The 17144-nt window shown below is 44.9% G+C and overlaps 2 protein-coding genes across 13 annotated transcripts in view; one reads left to right on the forward strand and one right to left on the reverse strand.

The window, feature by feature from the left end:
- LGALS8 (galectin 8) overlaps positions 1-17144 on the forward strand; it is a 65621-nt gene that overhangs the window by 36297 nt on the left and 12180 nt on the right. For 6 of the 12 annotated variants that reach the window (XM_059170320.1, XM_059170315.1, XM_059170317.1 and 3 more), the window contains 9 exons: positions 1630-1718; positions 2654-2864; positions 4555-4674; positions 5343-5399; positions 6137-6163; positions 6290-6412; positions 6888-6976; positions 7719-7884; positions 10871-11005. In XM_059170320.1, coding sequence (XP_059026303.1) covers positions 1630-1718; positions 2654-2864; positions 4555-4674; positions 5343-5399; positions 6137-6163; positions 6290-6412; positions 6888-6976; positions 7719-7884; positions 10871-11005 — 1017 coding nt within the window. Of the gene's footprint in view, positions 1-1629; positions 1719-2653; positions 2865-4554; positions 4675-5342; positions 5400-6136; positions 6164-6289; positions 6413-6887; positions 6977-7718; positions 7885-10870; positions 12094-13835; positions 16146-17144 lie in introns of those variants that run through there. The other 6 variants (XM_059170321.1, XM_059170324.1, XM_059170323.1 and 3 more) reach the window with 6 other exon arrangements.
- Positions 13466-17144, reverse strand: part of HEATR1 (HEAT repeat containing 1) — a 49334-nt gene continuing 45655 nt past the window's right edge. Inside the window, exons 44-46 of the mRNA XM_059170313.1 lie at positions 16682-16840; positions 14729-14837; positions 13466-13771 (exon numbers count right to left, since the gene is read on the reverse strand). Coding sequence (XP_059026296.1) covers positions 13683-13771; positions 14729-14837; positions 16682-16840 — 357 coding nt within the window. The 3' untranslated portion in view covers positions 13466-13682. The remainder of the gene's footprint in view (positions 13772-14728; positions 14838-16681; positions 16841-17144) is intronic.

Consider the following 17144-nt stretch of genomic DNA (forward strand, 5'->3'; position numbering starts at 1 on the left):
GTGTAATTCCTTCCGTATCCTCTCCACGCAAAACCCAGCAACTCTGGTGTGTGGCAGTAGCCTCCTGTGCGTGTCTTGTGTTTTCTGGTGTGATAGGCTCTGTTCCTCCCACCCACCTTGCTCTCAGCAGTTATCACGACACTAGGTGACAGCTGGCTTCAGTCATTTCCTGCTATGCTCGGCCATCACTCGGCTCACTGGTCAAGGCAGCAGCACACTCGTTGAGCTGCCGCCGCTCAGCTGCCGCTCCACGGCAAATGTGTGGCTTGCCGGAATCCAGTTTCTGGGCTGACGAGCACTCACTCCTCACCATGTAACCGCTGATCATCTCCTGACCCCAGTTGTGGGCGCCTAAAGGTGCCGACTGAGGTCTGCCCTGTGCAGCTTAAAATTGAGGCAGCGTCTCATGTGCTGTGAGGGATCATTGGAGAGGGGTTAAGTCTGTTGGCCCATGGAGTCTGAAAAAAGCTTGATGGAGGAGATGGCCCTTGAGCTGGGATTTTCTGTTTAGGAGCAACCAATCTACAACTACCTTTTTTTTGTTTTTTGTTTTTTCTAAGATTTTATTTATTTATTTATTTGACACAGAGAGAGGTCACAAGTAGGCAGAGAGGCAGGCAGAGAGTGAGGGGAAGGCAGGCTCCCCGCCGAGCAGAGAGCCCAATGTGGGGGCTCGATCCCAAGACCCTGGGACCATGACCTGAGCCGAAGGCAGAGGCCCAACCCACTGAGCCACCCAGGTGCCCCTCTACAACTACTTTTATGTGCCCTCTCATTTTAGGTCTTATTTCTTGATGATTAGGGCTGCCGTGGATAGACTTGAGCATTTTTATCATAACTGGAGTGAGCTTGGTGTAGGGCATGATGGCGTCTGGCCTGCTTGTCTTGCTCAGATGTCCCTGAGTAGAAGGGGCAATGGTCGTGATGCAGGAAATTCAGCCAGTGGGTGGGGAGGATGGTGGAGTCCGCTCTGGGGAAAGGGAGTGACAAGATCTGATAGTGTGTCCCAACCCAGACAGAAAGGGTGAATTCCAGGTGATTAGGGGGCAGGCAAAGACCTGGATACTGTGTTACAACCTAAGTCTGCAGACTGGACCAGGCCAGGCCAGGCGGGTTCTAGGCCTTGAGAGACCGTAGGCATCCTAAGATCACATGGTTCTGATTGCCAGCAAGAGTCTGGAAGCCTGGCAGGGAAGATTAGACACTCAGATCCCAGGTGTGGAAAAGGGACTATGTTTGGAGCCCCCTCCCCAGGCAGTAAATGAATGTTGCTGCCTCCATCAACATGGGCTTGGGGCCTTGCATGGTCTCAGTTCCACGTTCAGATCATTAGTGGAACTTTAGGGGAAGGGGAGGGGGAGAGAACTTCCAGCAAGTTGTTTCTTATGTTAGCAGAATTATCCTATTAAGTAGACATTTTATTTCACAAAACCCCCAGCCAAATAAAAAGTTCTATGAACTTCCAGCTGTGTCTTTCTCTAAAGAACTCCAAGATGTTTCAGATCCTGTCACTATCCTGTTTGAATAGTGACTTGGAAAATGCTAGATTCTGAGATTTACATGCATCCTTTCAAAAATGTAGTCTTTGTTTTCTGTAAACATCCACTTGTTAAAATTATTTTTTCCTAGGTAATCCCCTATGTTGGAACCATTCCTGGGCAGTTGGAGCCTGGAACTTTGATTGTAATACGTGGGCATGTTCCCTGTGATTCGGACAGGTAAAGCCATCATGTTAGATGAAAAAGGAACAAGATTGAACTTTTTGTGGGGAGACTGTTTTGGTACTTTGAGGCCTGGTTTTGCTTTCATCAACAGCCCAGGTGCTGAGGAGATGGGAATGAGCGGCTGAGATAAAGTTTACTTGGATGTTTCATTTTATTGCTGTAAAGTACTAGAGATCTAGTTAGCAATGGGAATCGTGGTCAGACCCCAGGGACAAGGTCAAGTTGCAGTGTAACGCTCCCACAGCATTGCTTAGGATTCCCTCTGGGCGAGTTGTCTGATGTTTTGTCAGAGTTGTTTGCTCTGATACAAACTGGATGAGGCTGTCTTGAGTTCGAGCTGGGCCAGCTCTGAGGCACGGATGACAGCGGTTTAAGAAAGAAGTGAAAGGTCTGAAGAAGATAGCCCACATGTTTCTAGGGAATTCTGTAGAATCTAGAGAAGCAGGCCTCTCCCAGCTCACGGTTCTGCTGTCCCTTGGGTTGGGTCCTTTTTCTCATGGTTAGTGGCAGCTAGAAACCTAGCCCTCACACCACGTTTTGGGTAGCTGGGTGGGTGCCTGTGGGGTTTGGGGGGAGTGGGCAAGGGAGGGGAGTGGACAAAAGACAGATGCCGGCTGACTGGGGCCATTCTCAGGAGTCTTCCCTGAGCATCTGCACCTTAGTAGAACCTCCGGTACCGGAGGGCACCTGCCTTCCAGGGAGGCTGGAAAAACGTGGGCTCTTGCTCTGCGTAGACAGGGCCCCAGCCCCAGCCCAGGGCTCTGCACTGAGGAAGGAAAGGAAGATTCTGTAAGAAGGTATTTAGGCCACCTGGGTGAGTGAAGACGATCAGTCCTGGGTCTCTGAGGCTGGAGTTTTGTGCTTGCTGGGCTTTCCCCTGCAGCCTCCTTCTGGGCTCCCACACGGCCCTTTGCTCCTTGCTCTCGCAGGTTCCAGGTCGATCTGCAGTGCGGGAGCAGCGTGAAGCCGCGTGCCGACGTGGCCTTTCATTTCAATCCGCGCTTCAAGTGGTCTGACTGCATCGTGTGCAATACTCTGAAAAATGAAAAATGGGGATGGGAAGAGATCACCTACGATGTGCCTTTCAAAAAAGAAAAATCTTTTGAAATTGTGATTATGGTGTTGAAAGATAAATTCCAGGTAGGTTTTGGAGAAAGAAGGTGGAATCCTCATTAATGACCATAAGCGCCCAGGGCAGCTCTGCACGTCCATGAACTCATCCTTTGTTATTTTAACTCCGAGAAAAAAAGCATCTCCAGCCTTTGGCTCGAAAGCACGGGCCAGGGGAGTACCTGAATGTGAGCTGGGGCACACCTGTGTCTGCCTTTGGTGTTTCATTGGAATATGTGTCCAGGGCAGCCAGGCCTTTTTATTCGATCCTATTTCTGCTAGCATGACTGAGCTTAGATCCAAATCAGCACAGCATCCTCTAACTGGGATAGTAAACCGTGATCACCGTGACCCAAATGTGGGGCATCGGGAACTCACAGATGAATAGGGAATCAGAGTTAAGTCTCACCACAAGTTCTTTAGGATCATGAGATTTTAGATGCAGAGGAGTTCGTAGAAGTCCTACGCATAGTAAATATCAGTGCTGGCTCCAAGTGGTAAAGACCCTGCCCGTACTAGCATGTAGGGGTAAGGCAGAAGGTGGCCCTGGAGGCTTTGGACAGCGCGCACTGGCCCGCAAGCCCCATGGAGCCTCGAACCTCCCAGACCTGAGATCCGCTCGCCTTTGAGGGAAGATTCCCCATCTCTGGTGCTGGTCCTTTCTGTCCTTCAGGATGTGCTCCCAAGACAACGCCCCTGAATCGCCCAGTTGCCATTTATCCCTCCCTTGCCTGGCTTTCTGAGCACTTGTGTCTACAACTTTCTTTAAAACACTCCTTCCTGGGACGCCTGGGTGGCTCAGTTGGTTAAGCAGCTGTCTTCGGCTCAGGTCATGATCCCAGCATCCTGGGATCGAGTCCCACATCGGCTCCTTGCTCGGCAGGGAGCCTGCTTCTCCCTCTGTCTCTGCCTGCCATTCTGTCTGCCTGTGCTCGCTCGCTCTCCCTCTCTCTCTCTGACAAAATCTTTAAAAAAACAAAACAAAACACACTCCTTCCTGTGCTGCGGTGCCTTCTTCTGGTTTTCTTTTACCCAACCAGTGGGATTTTAAGCTCCTGGAGGTCGGGGAATGGTCTGCATATGGCCTGTGTTCTCCTGACATTCCCTGTCTGGGAGGGAGGGCCGGGGAGCCGAGTGGTGTGGGTCCCTGCTGGCAGGCCTGGTGCTGCAGGATGCTCGGGAGTGACTTTCTGGTCTCCTCCCAGCAGCAGCCCTTGCCTTGAGGGTGAGCCTTTTCCCACTTACAGTAGGAATTGAAGCTGAACTGAGTAGCTGGCCCATGTGTGTTCATTCAGCAGACACAAGATTTACTGAGCGCCTGTGGTGTGCAGGGTGTCTTCCTTAGAGTGTGGTCCTCTAGGACAGCGGGCGGGGTGGCAGGCTTGCAGGACGAGGGGATCGGGCGACTTTGAAGCCCAGTGTCTCATGTAAATGCACGGGGACACACATGCGTATGCACATCTGTATTCATGAATGCGTAATTTGTCGGTGGACGGGGAGGGTCCATGGTTGTTCCTCAGAGGAAGTTAAGAAACATTGCTAATATTATGGATGCTTCCAGTCAGTTTGGTCAGACATGGAATGTACAGACCTGTGAGAGAAGACACTAAACCCAAGTAAACATGATTTAAATTTGGATGCATTAATAAATGTATTAATTGGTTTTTTTGTTCTTTTTTTTTTTTCTGGGGGTGCTGTGCTGTCTTCTCTGTCCATGTAGGTGGCTGTAAATGGGAAACACATACTGCTCTATGCCCACAGGATTAGCCCAGGGAAAGTAGACACTCTGGGCATTTATGGCAAAGTGAATATCCACTCAGTTGGTTATAGCTTCAGCTCGGTGAGTACCCTTCCACCGCTGGGCTCTTCTTCGCTGATGTCTTCTGATGAAACGGTAGGAAATATCTTTAGTGTCTTCTGTTAAGGTAAAAATTCTGTAAATGTTTCCGTCATTAGTGTATTAATTTCTTGGAAGTGAATCTTTCAGACTGGTAGTTTGCTATGTCTGGGCCAGGGCTTCAGTGTCTGTAGGATCTCAATTCTTGTATGGCTCTGACAACAACAAAACCCAAAACAGTGACTACAAAACAAAACAAAAACCCTTTTTAACAGGGGCAAATTCCTTGACACAGGAATATAATGGAGGATTTGTCAAAGATAAGTTCCTAGAAGTAGAAAGTCTGAGTCAAAGGTATTTGCATTTTAAGTTACAACTGATAGCAGCTGGAGGGCTGGCGAGCTCACCCTCCAGAAAGCTTTCCAGGAATGTTACAGTCTCGGCAGCCATGCCCGCTCGCCCACATTCTTCTAGATGCTCATTCTTAGTCTCTGTAATGCTTGCCAGTCTGATTGGGGGGGTGGGGGGAGGACCCTTACGTTAAGTACATTTTTGGATTGTAATTTTCAAGCATATTTTCATGTTTAGTACTATTTATAATTGTTTTTGATATGTCAGGGAGGGTTGTATTTAGAATTCTGATGGATGTTAAAAATTAATCTTATCTTCAGGATTTCAGAAGTACCCAAGCATCTACTCTGGAACTGACAGAGATAAGTAAAGAAAATGTAAATATTACATCTTTTAATGAACTACCAGTTTGAAAATGTTCTTTTAGTTACCATGTAAATCAGGTGGTAGGCTGAGTTTTTAAAAATTATGTTTTTAATGCAAAAAATTATTTTTAATATTAATAGGCTTGAAGTAAGCATTTGAAAATTAAAGCTTTTCCTTCTGTCCCAGGCCCTGTTAGTTGTGCAGATGCTTGAGCTCTCAGTGCATCTGCCCACTAGCTGCCATTCTTATGAAAAACAACACAAAACAAAACAAAACAAAAAAACCCCTCTCACTCTTAACTGTGGGAGAGAACTGTCACAGTATTTATAAGTACTAAACACAGTGCTTTGGCACATGAACTCCCACATGTATCTTCTCACTGGTAGGAACAAGTACAGTCTTTGTTATTAATGGACAAAGCGATACCTTAATGGTCTCGGAACCTGTGACCTAATAGATGGAATACAGTAGCTCAGCATCTTGGGAGCACCTTGGAAAGAACAAGTAAATTATGTCTGAAGTTCACGTGTAGTCCTACAAAAAAGTAATCTATGCATGATACAGGCTTCAGATGACCAGGGCCATGAAGCTGTACCCCCAGCCTGAGCAGCCAGTTGCTCACAGCTCCACACCACACCGTCAGGAAGCACTGGCTCTGGCCATTGTAAGCAATCGGCGCTGACTGCTCACGTTAGTAAATGCATTTTTCCCTTCCAAATGTCTTCACTTTGACTTTCTCTTCCAATAGGTACTGAAGTCCGACACGCCACATTATGTAAGTATTACTGCCCAGGTTATAACAGGGAACATTTTCTAAAATCGCCCAGGACATGAATAGTTTAAACCTTAGAAGACAGCTTCATTCCTTCCCCACCTTACTGCAGAACTCTTTCCCCAACAGCCTAGTAATAGAGGAGACATTTCTAAAATCGTACCCAGAACTGTCTACACCAAGAGCAAAGGTTCGACTGCCCATCACACTTTGACTTGCGCCAAAATACTACCTACCAGCTGTTTGTCAAAGGTTTGAAGAACCAAAAATTTTCTTAATTTTGTATAACCGATTAAGTTTGAATTAGCTGGTAATGTGTAACTTCTGCCCTCAGCAGAAGCCCCGAGCAGCCACTCTGCCTTTCTGCGCGGACCCTGGACAGAGTAGAGTCCACTGGGCATCGTATCTCTGGGCTGAGTGTGTGTTTCTGTAATGCTCCCACCTGGGCCGCTTCCCTCAGGCAGAACGTGAAGCACGGCTGCAGGCCCCGAGCGTAGGCAACTTTCTCAGAGTGTGTTTGACTCACACGAGGGATTTCAGGCCCCACTTCACGTTTATTCATTGCCTCCTCTGAGACGCTTTCCTTGAGAGTTGGCTGTGAGCCAGGCGGTGCTGACCGCTGGGGCTTACAGGGGCAAGGCCTTTAACCATGGCCCCGTGTCTTCAGTTTTCTCCCATGAGGTCGCTTTCTGCAGGCCTTCTAGTGCTCACTGTGGTTTCTCTTCAGACTCTGCCGTTCACTGCGAGGCTGAACTCCTCAATGGGCCCTGGACGAACCGTCTTCATTAAAGGAGAAGTGAATAAAACTGCCAAAGGGTCAGTACCAGTTACCAGGATGAGTGCGAACACTTTCCACACACGTCTCTTCCTGCCTTCTTCCCCTAACAGTCTTGGGAGACTGGCGCGGGCCTAGTGTCCTGATCCTCACCACAAAGGTGAGGCTGTCGAAGCAGCGGGAGGTCAGGCTGCCACCAAGACTGCTAACGAGCTGGTGGCAGAATCAGGGACTGAAGGCTAGTGTTTTGAGCTAGGCTTTTTGTGGCCACACAGGAGGGTGGCATTTTTGTCCGGGAAGCCCACCCATGCCTTGAAGACTTGAGGGCAGCTGGGAGGTCCGCTCCACTTGTTCGGGCCCCTTACGTCATGTGACTTGGTAGAATTTCTGAAGAACCTTTTCTAGAGACATTCTAAAGCTTGAAATCCCCTATTTCCTAGAAAGCAATAGACTGAAGAACAGAACAACTGTAAACGTTGACCGAGAACAGTACTTGAGAGGGCTGCAGCCTGAAGCAAGCATTTCGGCAACCCTTCAGTTGCCTCCCACCCAGATCTGTGGCCTCAACTCTAATGTTCAAGTTTTTTAGGTTTTTATTTTGCAAAGAGCATATTTACATCAGTGGAATGCTAACTCCGAATTTAAAACTCTACCTTCATCCGCATTCCTGAGTCTGTGTGTGCACACATTTTGTGTAGTTGTGAAGAGAGCTCAGTTCTGATTGTTAAAATTGTAGGAAGAGCACTGCTGACTACTGGTTAATTTTCTTTATTCTCTCAAAAGCTTTAATGTTAACCTTGTATCGGGAAAATCAAAGGATATTGCTCTTCACTTGAACCCACGCCTCAATATTAAAGCATTTGTAAGAAACTCTTTTCTTCACGAGGCCTGGGGAGAAGAAGAGAGAAATATTACCTGTTTCCCATTTAGTCCTGGGATGTACTTTGAGGTAAGATTACGTTATGGGCCAGGGCAAAGAATCCTGGGAGGAGGGATAGGATAAATGGTCTTTTAAAATCAAGTCCATGTGGAGATTGCATTTAGCTTTTATTTGGAGACTGTGCATATAAAAGGCATTCAAAATATAGTATTTTGATTGGCATAAATGGCATAGCAAGTAGAATAGCACATTGTTTGCATTGGAATTATTACTATGTGGTGCCATATTAGTTTGTAGGAATTTTAACAGGAGCCTTGTGCCTCAAGACAGATTTAGGCTAATGCTAAGTGAACCTGAGGACACAGGAACCATGAAATTGTCTGCTCTGTCACCTGCCATCTTGGTTATATGTAGCTTTAGGTGGCAGTCCTTTCTTCCAGGTTAGTCCTGTTCGTATATATTCGAGGAAAAAGAGGTTTAGACCCTTAGAACTTGAAGACATACGGTCCTGAGTCCCCCAAGTGTGTGAATATTATGGTCAAACAGCCTTTCCCAAAATGCTTCTGGATGCTAAGCAGATGAGACGTGGATGCTGGGTGGCTGGATAGGTCCGCTCACCAGCTTAGGTGAAGCACTGCCTTACATAGTCATTCACGGTCACTGATTTAGGTCATGCTTCTACATCCTACACACAGTCACATGCTCTGGACCATTACACGGAGTTCTTAAGGACTCATCAAAAGTAGTAGTTAACAGAAGGAACATTAAGGCTGAATAGATGGCAATCAGACATTCATATGTATTCGTAAGTTCCTGGTACGTGCTGTGCCAATGTGAAGTAGTTGTAGGAGGTTCCCTGGAAGGTGTGGATATTGGTTTGGAATTCAGAACGATGTAGGAGGGTGAAGTGAAAGGTGGCTTTTCCAGATTGAGGGGATGATTTGAACAAGATGGGGGGGCGTGTAGTACAGGGGTTTTCTTGGCAGAAGTCCAGGTATAAAAGGTAACAGGGGGCTCACTGGAAGGACACAGAGGTGACTGCTCCAGAGGAAGTGGACCCCTGGGGTTGGTGACAGGAAACCAGTGACATTACTTGTTCTTTGAACTGACCCCAAGTTTGGTTCTGTAATAAAATGGAAAAGGACAAGAATTCTTTCTTTTTTTTTTTTTTAATATTTTTATTTATTTATTTATTTATTTATTTATTTATTTATTTTTAAAGATTTTATTTATTTACTTGAGAGAGAAACAGTGAGAGAGAGCATGAACGAGGAGAAGGTCAGAGAGAGAAGCAGACTCCCCATGGAGCTGGGAGTCCGATGCGGGACTCGATCCCGGGACTCCAGGATCATGACCTGAGCCGAAGGCAGTCGTCCAACCAACTGAGCCACCCAGGCGTCCCTATATTTTTATTTATTTATCAGAGAGAGGGGGGGGGGAGAGAGCGAGCACAGGCAGACAGAATGGCAGGCAGAGACAGAGGGAGAAGCAGGCTCCCTGCCGAGCAAGGAGCCCGATGTGGGACTCAATCCCAGGACGCTGGGATCATGACCTGAGCCGAAAGCAGCTGCTTAACCAACTGAGCCACCCAGGAGTCCCAAGAATTCTTTTAAATAATCATTTTTTCCTTTTGTTCTGTATCTCAAGAACAGTAAATACGCTCCTCTTAGATCACTGTTAATTATCTATAGTGATCGGTTTTTCTCTGCTTCAAATGCCTGCCTTTTTTAAGATTCTCGATTATTCCATTATACCATTAGTTTGATTTTAACCAGTATCTTCTGTTCCTCATTGTTTAAAATTCACTCTAACTACAGTCTTTAAAAAAAATTTTAGTTCTGTAAATTTTTTTTTTTTTTTTAAATCATCAAATCACGTAGGTATGAGCTGTTCTAGAACATCCAATGGTTGTGAGGGATTTTGTTGTTCCATGTTGTCTTGGAGGTTCTGGGTCTCTTTTGTGTGTTACGTACTTGTGTAGCGGCAGTGTGTTCCCTGGGCCACAGACTTGTCCTGACGGTCGGTAAGGCAGCGGTGTGCCACCTGCTCTGGTACCATGTGGTGACTGATAGACTCTTCCCACTGCCCCTTCCAGGCACGAAACTGTGTTTTCTGTTGAGATTTTGTCAAAGGTACCTTTGTACTAGTCAGAACAAAAGAATAAATACACTCTTTGCTTCTTTGCAGATTTAGGTTTTGCCTCAGCCTGGCCCCTGGGGATGGAGCCGGGTTAGCAGCAGGGCTGCTCCTTTCAGCTCTGCTGAAGCCTTGACAGAGGGAAGTCACAGTTGGGAGAACATAGTGCAGGTTCACCGCACGGGTCCTTTTAGCGGGAGTGGAGAACAAATGGCAGAATTGTGGCTGATTGGCAGCAGGAATGTCTTATCAGAAATAGGAATTTTAGATGTAAAGTTGAATTAAAGGGATTGGAGTTTCTTTTGGTTTTCACTGTTTTGAGTTTTAGGCAAAGACATCTCTGAAAGACTCACACTAGTCACGAATCGGAACTGAATCTTTGTCAGAATGCGAATTCCTCCGTGGATTCACAGAAGCCTGAGCTTTTGGGAAACAAATGGAGACCAAGAGGTGCTGAACTGGGAGGGAATTCAGGGCCACGAGGCAGCTGTGCAATCCTATAGAGTGCAAAAACTTGGTTTTTGATTATAAGATTTGTCTAAGACCCTAGAGTTTAAGGCAGAAAAGTCCCAATCCAGGTCCCCTGGTTTTCAACTGTAAGCTGGAATCCACTTCTCTGTGAGTGCCAATATGGCGGCAGTTTCCTGCGTCATTACAGCACCTGAACACTGGCAGGAGAGGGGGGACAACAGGCAGGAAAAGGGACAGCAGAGGTAATGTGCTGAGGGAAGGAAGGCCTCAGGCCATAGGCACAGTGTGAAGCTCCAAGCATACTCAGTTCCCTGAGTGGGACAAAGCAGAAGGTGCGACTACCAAAGAACTTCTAAGACACTGAAGTTTAACAGCAGCAGGCTGGGAGAATATCGGTATAAAGCAAACCCAAGGAGAGCCACTAATGTTGTGTGTACTTTCCTTCCAGATGATAATTTATTGTGACGCTAGAGAATTCAAGGTTGCGGTAAATGGTGTACACAGCCTGGAGTACAAACACAGATTTAAAGAGCTTAGCGATATTGACACACTGGAAATTGATGGAGATATTCACTTACTGGAAGTAAGGAGCTGGTAGCTGATATGCTTGCTACAAAAACTGAAATACAAAATGACTTATGTAACACTGGCCTTGTTAAAATGCATCTGTTATATTTGTATATATATATATTAAGATGAGCTTGTATAACGTGAAGTCCTACTAGGCGTTCTCAGTCCTTGCCACACAGTGTGGCTTTGTCTAGCACAGAATAAGGAAATTTGAGGCAACAGCAACGTACAGTCATTATTCAGGTCTTTCTATTCTCTCTCCCACCCTGGCCTCTTCTTTTTTAAATCTTCACATTCAGTAAGTATCTGTTGGTACAGAAGCTGACATACAGGGAGTACTTATTTTCTGTCAGTACTGTGTGGGGCCAGAAGTATACAGTGGAGCGCAATATTCCCTGTTTTCAGGTTCAGAATCTTCTGAGCTCTGACATCATGCCATTGCTTTTCCCACAGGCATTAGTCACATAAAGTAACCAGAGATAATTACTCAGCTGTGAAGTCACCTACATAAACTAACTTCTGAAACTCTACTTCTCCAGCGATCACTTTCATACCTAAAGTTCAATCACATCCCATAATGGAAAGGACTGATGTTGCCTTCCATCTCACAGTTTCCTTTGGCATGATAAATACCTAGCTTTACTAGCTGTAAGCATTGCCAAATAATTTAACACTACAGAATCTGAACACGGCACAAAGATTAAGGCAAAAAATGCAGCAAAACAAAACCAATCATATTAAAATTAACTTGATGTCAGTCTCAAGGCCAATGATGTCTCTGTCAGTAAATGCTTAGTGTACCTGAATTCAGGATGAGTCCAAGGTCTGCACATACCCCAACAGAAAATTTAAGGGATAGGACTTTAGCAAAACAAAGTCAAGATTAGATATCATGACTGTTGATAAAATAGGCACTATCAGAAGGTAAAATACACAGAGACCATTGGGGCAGAGAGGGGGTGTAACAATCTTGCTTGCCCCTGAGCAAACGAACCCTGCCTTTCTTCTGCTCTAAAGCTTAGTCCCTCATCATTAGCGACAGAGATCAAAACACTGTTCCACTGTAAGTGATTAAAATCAGACTTGTATCAGCAGGTTAAATTATTGCATTTCTGTAATTTTTTCTATTCTTTGAAGTGAGTTGTCAGAAGTTCTTTGTACAGTTCTTACAGGTCAGATCTTGTTACAGGAAATTTCAAAGGCTTGGGAGTAAGGAGGTAAAAAAGCTGAATCAGTTTGATCATTTTATCATGTTAAGTTCCTGGGCTGAATATGCTGCCAGCATTTAGAAATATTTTCGTTACAGGTTTTGGTTAGAAATTGTACCCATATACCAAAAAGACTAAAACTAGCAATCTGATTTTTTTTTTAGACGTACTCAGGGTAGAAGTTTCTGACACTTAATTCTTTTCTATTCATGTTAATTATGTTGCCTCTTGTCAAACTTTCACTGCGAAAGTTGTAGAAGGAATCCCCCAGGGTTTTGTTTTTTTTTTCCCCCTTTAAAAAGAACATCAGAGGGCATGACTAAGACATGCAGACTGTAGGCCATTCAGAGAAAAAAGCCCACATATATTGTTTTCACTAATACCTAACCATACTTATGCTTGCTGTTTTGTTACACATGAAGGTATTATTAAGCCATAAGACAAGTTCTGTGACAGGAAAAAAAAAAAAATCAGTATTTTTAAAAGAAGCTGTTAGCACTTACGAATTAATCTTATTACCAAGACATTTCTTAGCTGGGAGTGCCCAGTTCTCCCAAGCCACATCTCTGAAGCTGCAGTTTAGCCTTTTACTTCTCTGTCTCAGTTCCTCACTAAATTTCTATAACAGAGGCTTTCAAACTAAACATTCTATGGGAAGTTCTTAGATGCTTTAAATTTTTTTAAAAAGGCATAAGTAAATAAAATGCCTTGAATAAAGGCAGGTTTTATTTTTTTAAGCCTTTGCTTCACATGACAATCAGAGATTAGAAAACTTCAAAGCTTTGAAACAAATGATACTTTCTCATACAAGTAATTCTTGGATCACCACCGGTGGAAATGCGATCACTTCTAATCCCGGAAGAGCCATGCCACCTAGTGTTTCTGGGCCCTGCCTCCACAGCCCACTGCTGTGGCACCCCAAAGACTGAAGGGTAAAGACGACAATCCTAGTCCTAAGTGGGAAATGTATTCCAAAACTAATTCCCTTTGTGGCCACACACACAAAAATTAGGGCTGACATGTCATGTACCCAAAATGAAAAGTATTCCAAGTAGCTTCCAGTCCAAAGCGCTGCTGAGTGCGTGTCCTTGTCTTGAAGAGCTACCATAAGTGAGATCACAACATGCACACATGTACACAGGACTCCCTTTCTAGAAAGAGTTAAGGTTTTACTGTCTAACTCTGAGTGCCCAACTTACACACAGCCATAGTATCAATAACTTCAATCAGAAAAGACTCCAACAAATGTTTAAACAAACACAGACTGCAAACAAACACCGGGTACCATTTACTCTCAAGGCCATTCTGTACAGGGGGTGGGAAAGGCTCTATGGGAGCACAAACCAGGCAGGAGTTTTATAAAGAAGTCCGTATAGGGGTCAGGGTACCAAAAGTAATATGGTACCAAACACCCAAAAATAAAAATATAAAAAATCTGACCTCTCAACAGAGGAAGAAAAAGAAACACCAAAAGCCCAAGGTTTAGAAGTAGCTCTGGAGCGGCTCTCCCAGTATGGTTTCCAGTTGCTGAATAGTCTTTTGGCACTGATGTTCTACTTCTTCACATTCATCTAAAAAACAAAAATAAAATTGAACCAATCTTCTGCTTCAATAACCACTCGTCTAATACTTCAGGTGTTGCATCCTGTGGCCACTGTTTGGTCACCAGAGGGAAATGCAGCAGAGAGCATCGTGGAACCCCTCCTCCACATGTCCTCTTCTTGCCTTTGTTCCCTTCTTGGTTTTGGACCTGGAAGCTGAGTAACGTAGGTCCCTCAACATAGTGGTACACTAACGAAAATCCCAAATTCCTAGTGATGCCCCTCATCCAGGACATAAGAAACAGAGGTGAATGTACTTTTAGAAAAGTAGCGAACCACTAACATGAAAAAGTATCTGTCTACTTGGCTACTCAGCCTTGCTGAGTAAGACCTGAACGCTTCTCCCTCGGGCTGCATGGTGGCACGAGTGCCATATGTCCACAAGTGCACACAGCTGGATTCCAACCCTACTTCTACCTGTCCCACTTTATTAGGTTCTTATAAAGCCTCTATAGTTTATTCCTTTATGAGAACAGGGATAATGGCATATAGCCCATCGTGAGGATTAAATGGTATGCAGAGCATGGAGTAAATGGTCATTACTAACAGGCAGCTCATCTACTGCCATCTTAATGGCACTAGACACTCTGCTACAATAGCCCTATGTCTGGGGACCAGGATACTCAAGGATATAAATATCTAAGGTTGATGAAAAACCATATAGGATGATCTTACCATCAAAACACCAAAGTACAGGTAGTGAATACAGTGTAAACGAAGTTTCTTATGAACGCCTGGTGGTCCCCTAACACGCTCCCTCACCCTACTCAAAACAGCAACTCCGCCTCCCACGTCTGCAGCGGGAGATGCAGTGTACGAGGAAGATGGGAGCCAAGGGCTCACCCCATTCTATCCACATGCCCATTATCACTCGGTACATTTTCATAGAATTTTACTCTAACTATTTCTTAGCAATTTAGGAATTACCTTCCATCAATTCAGCTAAGAAAGGAATGGACTCTGGTAGCAAGACAATATAATTCTCCTTTAGTTTCTCAGCCAGCGCTAACACGGTAATCAGAGCAGCAAATCGAACCTGAAAGGGACAGAGGTAAAGAATGATGATTTAATATGAGCAACCTTCTACAAACCAGTGTTTTATAAGTGTCTTCCAGTGCTGCGGGGCCCAATACGAATTTGTTTTTATAACATTTTCTCCCCGCCCCCTCCTACCAGAGAGAGGGCGCCATGCGTGTGAGTGCAGGTGGTGGGAGGCTGGGGTAGAGACAGAGAAGGAGAATCTTAAGCAGACTCCATGCTGAGCGTGATGCCCGATGTGGGGCTTGTCTCATGACCTTCAGATCAGGACCTGACCTGAAACCCAAGTCAGAAACTTAACTGACTGTACCACCTAGGCACCTCCACATTTTCCTTTAAAAATAAATAAAATGCTACACACAAACTGAAGAGTGTCATCCCAAATTTAAGTATGCTGGAACTCAATGGCTTGCCTGGCTGTTGGAGATGATGCTGGCCTGGCTGAAGAGCATTGCTGGTCCCCTCAGGCAGGGCCCCTCCCTCAGAACCCTGTGTCACCACTATAGTTGTGGGAGGGGCTGGGCACTGGCTCTGGTCTCATGCTCAGCACAGAATTAAAGTTTGGGTGTCTCACATGACTGGTCTATGAGAAGTAATGCAAGTGGTTGTCAGGCACTCAATGATTTACCTTTGAAAAACAAAAGATTAGATCAATAGGTTTGTTAATTAATTATTGCATGAGCAAAAGCACCAGCCCCCCACACCCTGGGGGGGGTTGCCTAGGAGGAGGGAGAAGGAAAAGCTGGTTCCCTGCTGAGCTGGGAGCCCAATGCAGGGGCCAAAAGCATGTTTAATGGACTAAACCAACCAGGTCCTCCAGTGATTCAGCTTAAAATCAAAGCTGTACCAGTCTTCTTTCTAGTTTTTGGATCATTTAAAAAAATATTCAGATACAGCAAAATGACTTAAGCATCTGTAACCACCTACGTTCAAACCAGACTTTCTTGGTACTATACAGTCAAAACATTAAAATAAATTTCATGCTGCAACTTTGTAAGAAGCTGCAATTTAAAATCTGGGGGCTCGGGGCGCCTGGGTGGCTCAGTGGGTTAAAGCCTCTGCCTTCGGCTCAGGTCATGATCTCAAAGTCTTGGGTGGGATTGAGCCCCACATTGGGCTCTCTGCTCAGTGGGGAGCCTGCTTCCTCTTCTCTACTTGAGATCTCTGCCTATCAAATGAATAAATAAAATCTTAAAAAAAAAAATCTGGGGGCTCATGAAAACAGCTTTATTGTTCTCATAAATAAATATTATGAATTTCAAGTACAAAACCTTTCAATAAAATTTACTTTGGTCTGTTTTATTCACTGAGGCTCCTGTATGATAATTAGAGAAATGGTGATTCTCTGCTAACCAGTTTGAAAACACTGACACTCAGACATGGGATTTTAATTTCCACTCATCCTCGCGCAGGCCAGTGAGCTGCTTACCGTTCACGATTCCACAAAATCCTAAGCCTGATAAATTACAGTGAAGATAATACAGTGCTCTAACTCAAAGGAATATTCCGTGGCAAACTGAAAGACTGTCTCTGGGAACACAAAGACACTTAAACAGTGGAATTCAGGTTTTCTCAAAATTCTGAAGTATTTACAAAATGTTAGTACTTGGGTCTAACATACTGCGGTGGGGAGAGGACTTCTGTTATTTATAAATAGCGTTTAAGTAAAAACCAAAAATTTGTCAGGCTCAAACTTCTGCCTCATAAGCATCCTCTAGTTCTACACGACAAGCTGTGTCCCTGCAGACTTACCAGGGTCCTAATATCCTTGACTGCTTTAAGGTTGTTCAGACTGTATGGTGAACACACACAGCTTCAATGCTTGTCAACCACAGTTCCTACCTTGGGTGAGGAGTCTCTGGTCTTGAGCAGAATCTGGTAGTTCAGCGGCTTCCAAAGGGAGTCATCTGCCATGGCCACGGAGAACTGCGCGATGCAGGGGATCAGGTGCTTCGTCACCCGCTCCTGGAAGCGTGCATCCCCTCCCAGCTTGTTTTCTAGCTATGAAGAGGGAGAGAAGAGGACTTTGAGCAACAGGTCTCCTTCTGTTTGAAAAAATACCTAATGTGTAAGTAATTTTTCACTCTCTTTCATGATGGCAGCAGGCTCAAAAGGTGTAATTTTTTTTTTTTCGAGGTGTAATTCTAGTACTCTCTCTAGAACAAATTTACCACGTTTTGGAGCTCAGACTCTCCTAGCCCTTAGCATCACTCTTTTCCCTCTAGCAGAACAACTGACAGGAGTTCTTCCAGAGAGCAGCAAGTCCTAAAACATTCTCAATAAATTCAAGTTTAGAAAATTAAAA

Source organism: Mustela lutreola, chromosome 4 (genome assembly GCF_030435805.1).
Source record: "Mustela lutreola isolate mMusLut2 chromosome 4, mMusLut2.pri, whole genome shotgun sequence".
Classification (NCBI taxonomy): domain Eukaryota; kingdom Metazoa; phylum Chordata; class Mammalia; order Carnivora; family Mustelidae; genus Mustela; species Mustela lutreola.